Consider the following 9,203-nt stretch of genomic DNA (forward strand, 5'->3'; position numbering starts at 1 on the left):
CAAGGGATGTATCGACATATCGTTATAGAGTTTAAAGTCCACGCATTTTGACGGAATAGATTTAAGAGACAGTTCTCGATCGAGTAACTCCTCAATTTATATCATGTCAGAGTGGATAGATATGGTTTCAAAGCTTTCCTTTTCTTATTGTAAACCAATAAAAGTTTACCTTTATATATTTTTTCCAACTAGCTGCTGCATTTTATCAATAAATGTAAATTTATTTGTATAATCAGCTGCCAGTACATACTGGGAAGTGGACAACGAACTTAAGCACCCATTCCTTCGTTTTAGGCGGAGCAAGAATTTAAATTATGGCTTTAGTGCCACGCTGTACTGTAGTAGGACACTAGGACAGAACTACTGACAGAATCGCTCTAGAACCAAAATGCATGGTTTGGTGGCCTACTGTTAATTCTAGCTGTAGCTAGCCTTGCATAATTCAACCTTATTGATCGTCCATGTTTTCCGGTGAATTAAACCCACATGCAAACGTAGTAGGTTTTTTATCTCTCTCGGTTCACAAATTTGGACCCCTGAATTCCGATCCTCTGTAATAAGCTGAGTAGTTTGTGCAAATTACGTGAAAGCCTGTCGTTTCCGTGGCCCACATGAACTGGCCCCCATGCTTGCTGACTCAGACTCCGATCACTTCGCCCGGCCAATGCTCCGCTATAAAACCCTCCCTTTTTTTGGCAAGGAGTTCCCACCGTGAGATCGAGATCGCCTCCTCTCTCCGTTTCCTTTTATTTCCCGATTCGCTCGGCGTCTCGGCGGCGACCTTGCGCGAGCGCGCGATGCGGTGAAAAAAAAATCATCGCCCGCGACAGAGTACATCTGTCCCTTCCGCATAAGGCAACGTCGCTATAAATACTGCCAGCCTCTTCGTTCGTTTCCATTTTTCCTCGTCCGCTCGCTCTCGTTCATGTACAAATAGGAGGGCGCATGCACCTTGTTTGCCATTAGCTCTCGACGTAGCCTAGAGCGCAAGCAGCAGCAGCAGCTAGATTGGTTGGTTGCCAATGATCCCGGCCATCTCCCCGATGATGGACGGCGCCGCGCCTCTGCTTCCCGAGACGAGCCCCGAGAGCCGCCAGCAACGTGATCCGGAGAGGGGGAAGAGGCGGACGCCGGTCCTCCCGGCCGTCGTCGCGTCCGCCGTGGTCCTTCTCGGCCTCGCGGCGCTCTTCCTGGTGTATGGATTTCACGACGGTGGAGACGGGAGGGCGGCCGTACTCGCGCCCGGCACCGTGGAGGTCGCGGCCTCGTCGTCCCGCGGCGTCGTGGAGGGCGTCTCGGAGAAGTCCACCACCCCGGCGCTGCGCCTCGGCGGCGGCGCGGTCCGGGACTACGCCTGGACCAACTCGATGCTGTCCTGGCAGCGCACGGCGTTCCACTTCCAGCCCCCCAACAATTGGATGAACGGTATGTATACACGTTGCCATCGTTCCCGTGGTTTCATCTAGGCCGTTGGATCTGTAATCGCACGGCTCCGATTCACCGGTTATACAATGTTTTCTCGTTTCTAATCTTGTTCCCTTTCCGTTTCTTTTCCACGGACGTCTCGTGCGCATGGCCGTGCTGCTCGTCTTTTTCTCGGCATCTACAGATCCGAACGGTAAGTTGCTGGCGCTGATTGTCAATGCACGGCGCAATCTTGTACTTGTCACGCATTGACATCGATGTCGCGAGACGTGACACTTTTTTTTTGCACGCACTGACCGGGCCGTCGATGGATCGATCTGCAGGTCCACTGTACTACAAGGGATGGTACCATCTGTTCTACCAATGGAACCCGGACTCGGCCGTGTGGGGGAACATCACCTGGGGCCATGCCGTGTCGCGCGATCTCATCCACTGGCTGCACCTGCCGCTCGCCATGGTGCCCGACCACTGGTACGACATCAACGGCGTCTGGACCGGCTCGGCGACGCAGCTGCCCGACGGCCGGATCGTCATGCTCTACACCGGCGCCACGGAGGAGTCGGTGCAGGTGCAGAACCTGGCCGAGCCGGCCGACCCGAACGACCCGCTGCTGCGGGAATGGAGCAAGGCGGAGGCGAACCCGGTGCTGGTGCCGCCGCCGGGCATCGGGCTGACGGACTTCCGCGACCCGACGACGGCGTGGCGCAACCCGGCCGACTCGGCGTGGCGGATCACCATCGGGTCCAAGGACCGCGACCACGCGGGGCTGGCGCTCGTGTACAAGACGGAGGACTTCCTGCACTACGACCTGCTGCCCACGCTGCTGCACGTCGTCAAGGGCACCGGCATGTGGGAGTGCGTGGACTTGTACCCGGTGTCCACCTCGCCGGCCGTCGAGGACGGGCTCGAGACGTCCACCCCGCCGGGGCCCGGCGTGAAGCACGTACTCAAGGCCAGCCTCGACGACGACAGAAACGACTACTACGCCATCGGCACCTACGACGGCGAGACCGATACCTGGACGCCGGACAACGCCGACATCGACGTCGGGATCGGGCTCCGGTACGACTACGGCAAGTTCTACGCGTCCAAGACGTTCTACGACCCCGTCGGGCGGCGTCGCGTGCTATGGGGGTGGATCGGCGAGACCGACAGCGAGCGGGCTGACATACTCAAGGGCTGGGCCTCCCTTCAGGTAACGTACATTGATCGACAACCCCCATAACCTTGGTTTCATATTTCTGATAGGCTATAGAATTAGTAGTAGTTACGTATAAACAAACTTTTTTTATTTAATTTTGACAATGGATTGAACGAGACACGGATAGAGATACGAACCCGTCAAATTTCTTTGTGAAGCATCATAACTGAACATAATTACAAAAATATAAAAATAACAAGTTATATTAATCTCAAATGACGTAGGAAAACTATTATAAAGCTGTCTGAAAAGCCATATTGATCTGTGATATAATTCATTGCAAAACTAATTAGTCTTTTTTTTTTGCGATGACATGAACAAGATACTTAATTAAGATTTTTAGGTAACTGGGTATGTACTATCTCAATTGGCACAGAACGAGTTACTATTAAAATCTGAAAAGCCGTACTGATTTGGTATAATTCATATATATTGTAATTAATTTAACTTGCCGTATACATCCCTTTTTCCCAATCATGTACTGTACTCCATTAATTACTGTGTCAAAAACATTTAGCTCATACTATTTGAATCGCTAGAGCAAAAAAGTAAAGTGACTAGGACGATATAAACTCATGGAAATCCATTAAAACCTTATGAAAATAACGCCCCTAGCTAAGCCAGCTAGCTGCTAGCCAGCTGGATATGATGATCATGCTGATCTGGCTAGTTAACCATGGATGGCTAGCTAGGACCCGGTCATTATGTAGTTATACACTTGCATATACCATTTCTAGACCACAATTCCGCCCACTAAGATATAATGCAAAACGTCTTTACCTGTGCACCACGAGAGGCATGCAGGCGTGCGGCTTTCTTGTTGCGCCGGCCGGTCGATCCAGAAGAAAACGTGCATGAACATAGTTGGACCAGTAGTATATGCAGTAGTCCAGGTCTGGGCGGGCCCCACGGGGATCACGTCCTTTTTTTTATTATTTTTTGAAAACCGGATCACGTCCTTCTACCGGTCTACCCAAACGAGTTGCACGATGCCGACTTGATTAATCGGTCCGAGTCACGCCCGCCCAACCACCAGAGGTAGCCGGGCCCGGCGAGATTTGCAGGCTGCCAATAGACTCGCGGGGATTTGCATGCAGCAGCGGCGCCATGACATCGGACTGGATCGGCCGGCGTTTTCTGGTGCCCGACCGTGACTTGTCTCCGGTTGGCCGCGAGAGCACGAGAGCCGTACGTCTAAGCAAACTAGTTGTCACCACGTCTTAGTGTGGAGAAGTATTAGTACTCTATTAATTAGCTAAGGCTAGAGTTAGATTAATCCTCAAATTGCGAAGGGTTTTTTTTATGCGTCCATAACGTGTCTTGCATTGGCGCATAGCTAGAGATTAGCTAGGACATTTACTTGACGAAAGGGGGATTTGAGTAAATTTCTGATTTGCTAGAGTTTGGAATTCCAAACAGGACTATTCAAAGGGGTTGTTCCAACGAAGCAGCACGTGGATAATGACTTGCTTAGCATCAGGAAATTTAATACCCTGACCTGTCGCTGCAATCGTGTTGTTTTTTTAATAATCCGTAATCATTTGAATAACTTAGTAATTTCGCGGTATATGTACATGTCATTCTTGTGGCAAGCGTGAAAGTGAGTTCTTGAGTGGCCGGTTCGACTCCTAGGGGAATTAACTTCGTTTTTGAGAAATTTGTTTTACGTTATTTTTGGAACTAAAATGTTTGGCAATTTATTTTAATCGATGATGAAATCAATGGTTTTTGTGAAATGAAAAAAAAAATCCACTCATAGTTATTCTAAAGATGAAATTGAGGAGTTTTCGATATTTGTACTATACTATAATATAAAAAAGGAAATCAACAAACGTCTCCTTTCTCAGTTGGTTAGGCAAGTTGTTGTGATGCTAATAGGCTACACAAGTCTAACCGTGTTATCTAAGTTGTAAAGATACTTGAGATGTATTTTAAAAAATATATGGAAATGGTAATTGAGTGAGTGTGTTCAAACTTGAACGCGGTCCACTAGGTTTCTAATTCTAAACTTTACCAACTGCGCAAGGTGGAGTTATCGAAATTAGGTGATAGATTAATAAGTAAATGCACTTTCTTGGTGGTAAAGATACTTGAGATGTATTTTAAAAAATATATGGAAAGGGTAATTGAGTGAGTGTGTTCAAACTCGAACGCGGTCCACTAGGTTTCTAATTCTAAACTTTACCAACTGCGCTAGGTGGAGTTATCGAAATTAGGTGATAGATTAATAAGTAAATGCACTTTCTTGGTGGCCAGTTAAGTTGTAAAAATACTTGAGATGCATTTGAAAAAAAAAGCACCATGGTGGAAAGGGTGGCTGTTGGCGAGTGTTTTAAAACTCGAACGCGGCCCGCTAGGTTCCTAATTCTAACCTTTGCCAACTGCGCTAGGTGGAGTTATCAAAATTAGGTGATACACAAATTTATAAATGCACTTTCTTGGTGACCAGTTATGCAAATACACTAGACTTCTATTAAAAAATTATGGTGGAAAAAGGTGAGCATGATAATTTTTATATTAAACGCAAACGAAAACAAGGGTGAAAAGGTGAGTGTGCTAAAACTCAAACACAATAAACAAGGGTGAAAAGGTGAGCTGCTAAAACTCGAACACGGTCCGCTAGTCTGTCTAACTATAGACTTTGCCAACTACACTAGGCAGGGCTTCTTAAAAAAGCAGTGGACTTTGAGTAAATATACTTCCTTGGTTAGATGGCCGGGTATGAAAATATCCTAGAATTGTATCAAAAAGAATTTGGGTGGGAAGTGAGCGTGTTAAGACTCGAACCCGGGCTGTTATATTTTACAACTCTACTATTTGCCATTGGCGCTAGGCGAGTTTATCAGAATTAGGTGATAGGTTAACCAATAAATGCATTGGCCTTTTGTTAAATTGCGAACTATACAAACTTACTAAAATTGCATCTTTTTTTAATCATGCTAAAATTATGTATTTTTATCTGAATGACTGTAAAAACTTGCTAAAATTGTATATTTTTAAAATCATGCTACAATTTTGTATTTTGTCTGAATGACTATAAAAAAAACTAAACTGCTACTACCATCTCTAAATAAATGTAATTTTAGGTGATCCACTAGACCATTTTAATACTAGTTTATCTTTTTTTTTTCGTTTTCTCCACCACAAGGACATCGTAGTTTTTTAATCTCTTGCTTAATAATATATCTTTAACTAGTTAAAACTATACATTTTTAGAGTCGGAGGGAGTAGATCCTTAACTGTCTCTCCTTCAATCATTCATGTCATTGTCCCTTTTTCTTTAAATCTTATTTTTTTCCTGTTTTAAATTGTTGTTGAATTCAATGTGCCCTTGATGGGCCTTGACCGAGGCCCATCCAAACAAGGCATTTCCCTTTATTTAAATTAACCTTTTATTATTATTATTATTTGCAGTCAATTCCGAGGACAGTTATGCTGGACACGAAGACTGGCAGCAACCTGCTCCAGTGGCCGGTGGTGGAGGTGGAGAACCTCCGTATGCGCGGCAAGAGCTTCGACGGCCTCGACGTCTCTCCCGGCTCCGTCGTGCCGTTGGACGTCGGCAAAGCAACACAGGTACGTACGCGTGATTTTGACACATGAACACAAAATGTGTCATACATTTATAAAAAAAAAGTGTGCCATACACATACACAACAACTGCTATATATCCGACCCGAGAAACTGACGTGCAAGTGTGGTTCTGGTGTGCGTGCGGTTGTACAGCTGGACATCGAGGCCGTGTTCGAGGTGGACACTTCGGCAGCCGACGGTGTCGTCACGGAGGCTGGAGCAGCAGCATACAGCTGCGGCACGGGCGGCGGTGCGGTTGGCCGTGGCTTGATGGGCCCGTTCGGGCTTCTCGTGCTGGCCGATGATCAGTTGTCGGAGCGGACGGCTGTCTTCTTCTACCTGGTCAAGGGAGTCGACGGCAACCTTACAACCTTCTTCTGCCAAGACGAGCTCAGGTGTGTGTGGTACACATTTTCCAGTATATGCGTGCATGTCTTCCTCTGTGTGCACATATTTTTGCAACCAAATATTCACACTTGATCTTGTTATTAGAGGATGTATTTTTTTTCGATACTTCAATTTGTGGACAGAGGATGTGTGCTGTCGTGTGTAGAACTCCTTGTGTATATATAAAGGAGGCTTAAATTTTGCTTTAATCGAGTCAAGATGTAAATTTTAATGCATTTTAAATCTTGTTTTTTTTTCAGGTCATCAAAAGCAAACGATCTAGTTAAGAGAGTCTATGGCAGCTTGGTACCTGTGCTAGATGGCGAAAACCTGTCAATAAGGATTTTGGTAAGTCTTTCTAGCAATGTTGAGTACATGCATATTCATATGCCACAACGCATATATTTTGATACGTCGTAACCTAACTCTTTGTGTGCAATTTCTTTCAATAGGTTGATCACTCCATAGTTGAGGGCTTCGCTCAAGGAGGGAGGACATGCATTACCTCGCGTGTGTATCCCACCAAAGCCATCTACGAGTCGGCCAAAATCTTTCTTTTCAACAATGCCACAAATGTTAGAGTCACTGCCAAATCGCTAAAGATTTGGGAGCTGAACTCTGCTTACATCCGTCCATATGTAGACTAGATCATTTTTAATGTAATGGGAATGAATGATTTGTCTACATTTGTTAGTTATGTTTTTATAGGCTAATTTATCTTTTTTGCTTCCTTCTTTATGTCAAACTACAACTATGACATATTACTAGCAACTGAAATAAAACATAATCAATCATATTGTTTTGCCACAATTTTGTTATTGTGTGTGCGCATGCGCACACGTACGTGCACATGTGCGTATGCTATCACTCTACCCCTGATGTTATTATTAGCCATCACCGTAATGTTGTCGTAAGCCAATTGTGTCATGTTTATCCTACATAAACAATATACGACTTTGCGAACATTCCTCTTCAACAATGCCACAAATTTAGGGCCACTAGAAAATCACTCAAGATTTTGGAGCTAAACTCTACTTAAGTTCATCAATATATAAACTACATCCTTTTAAATGCAATGGTAGTGTGGTATGTTTAGATTCATTAGTTGTATCTCTATAGTCAAATTTGTTTGTCTTCATCTTTCTACCTATCAAACCACAACTGAAAATTTTTAGTCAAATATGTTTGTTTGCTTTCTTCTTCTTATCAAACCACAATTGTAAAATGTAACTACACCTTGAAAGACACAAAATTAATCACATATTTCTATTTTGTAATCTAATTTGTTTGTTTGCTCTTCTCTTTCTATCAAACTCCAACTAGAAATTGTTAGTACACAATTTAAAGACACTAAAACCAATCACATTTTTGCCACAGTATTTATAATTGTGTGTGTTACATTTGTGTGTGTGTGTGTGTTACATTTTTGTGCATGTGCATTATATTTGTGTGTCTCTGTGTGTGTGCGCGCGCCCGCACCCCTACTCTGGCTATGTTATCCTCACTCCTCACCAATAGCCATAAATAAAGTAGTACAAGTCATGCCATTCAACCAGTCAATCGCGAGACTTCATCTATACCTAACATCTACCTAGTGGTTGTTAGCAAGTGGGGAAATGGGTGAGCTCGTAGCCTCGTCATCTCCGGTTCAACTATGGACTTATTCGGCTAACAGTTTCTGTGGCTGCATGGCAGCTAGCTGTAGGAGCAAAAGGCAAAACTGTCCTCGCACAACACAAGCGCTGCAAATCGCAGGAATGACTTCCGAACGTGTCCTATGTCTTCTAGGACCTCTAAAAAGTCCTTCCCACTTTGATGTTTGTTTGGATGGCCTTATTTTCAATTGGAATCATTTGATATAACCAAAATAATAATCCTTTATATATGGTTTCTCTCTACCATGTATCTTGTTTGAATCCAATTTATCACTAGATTTTAAGAATCGTTGACATCATTATACTAGATAATGATTATTAGGAGAAGATTCTTACAGCCTGACCAACATTAATCATGCCATATACATACAACTTGAAACTATCAAAACCAATATTATGACACCATACTTCATAACTTGAAGACAAATTAACAACAATCACAATGATGCCAATTACCTATCACACTCCATAGAGCCTATAGTCATGCGCAAAAACTCACACCAAGGCTTCATAAGGTGTTTGTTCCAATCAGATGAGACTATATCAGATATGGCATGTTAACTGTCTTTTCCTCCCCATACCATCATTTTTTGTAAAATTATCCATGAACAAATTAGTTTGTGAAATTTGAACTATAGTCAGCTGTTGCCGGGGTATTATTTTTTTATATAAGAACAAGAAGAAGATGCCTTATTTCAAGGAAAAATGAGACCAAAATTTGCGGTGCATAATTAATTATACAAAACTAAGCAAAAACCGCAACTACAACACATTCGTAGCCAACTAACCTAAACTACCACAACTAGAAGTAAGACAACTAAGCTCAACACTCAAACTCTGTTGGCCACAAGGCATTATTGCCACACGTTGTTGATATAGGTGTTGTAGCTACGAGAAACAAACTGAAAGCATAGACCCCCACACGTTGGCAATGACATGTCACTGTCATCATACCATCGCCC

At 44.0% G+C, this 9,203-nt stretch overlaps 1 protein-coding gene across 2 annotated transcripts; it reads left to right on the top strand.

Moving 5' to 3' along the window:
• Positions 1 to 708: 708 nt before the first annotated feature.
• On the top strand, positions 709 to 7,393 carry LOC4336515 (beta-fructofuranosidase 1). 2 transcript variants are annotated; one of them, XM_015781448.3, is made up of 7 exons: positions 709 to 1,425; positions 1,610 to 1,618; positions 1,749 to 2,620; positions 6,041 to 6,202; positions 6,353 to 6,594; positions 6,847 to 6,934; positions 7,039 to 7,393. In XM_015781448.3, exons 1-7 carry the CDS (start codon positions 1,023 to 1,025, stop codon positions 7,231 to 7,233), a joined length of 1,971 nt encoding a protein of 656 aa, XP_015636934.1. In that variant the 5' UTR covers positions 709 to 1,022; the 3' UTR covers positions 7,234 to 7,393. The 2 variants fall into 2 exon arrangements, with proteins under 2 accessions (XP_015636934.1, XP_066166285.1); XM_066310188.1 differs by lacking the exon at positions 1,610 to 1,618.
• Positions 7,394 to 9,203: the final 1,810 nt, after the last annotated feature.

This window comes from Oryza sativa, chromosome 4 (assembly GCF_034140825.1).
Source record: "Oryza sativa Japonica Group chromosome 4, ASM3414082v1".
Lineage (NCBI taxonomy): Eukaryota > Viridiplantae > Streptophyta > Magnoliopsida > Poales > Poaceae > Oryza > Oryza sativa.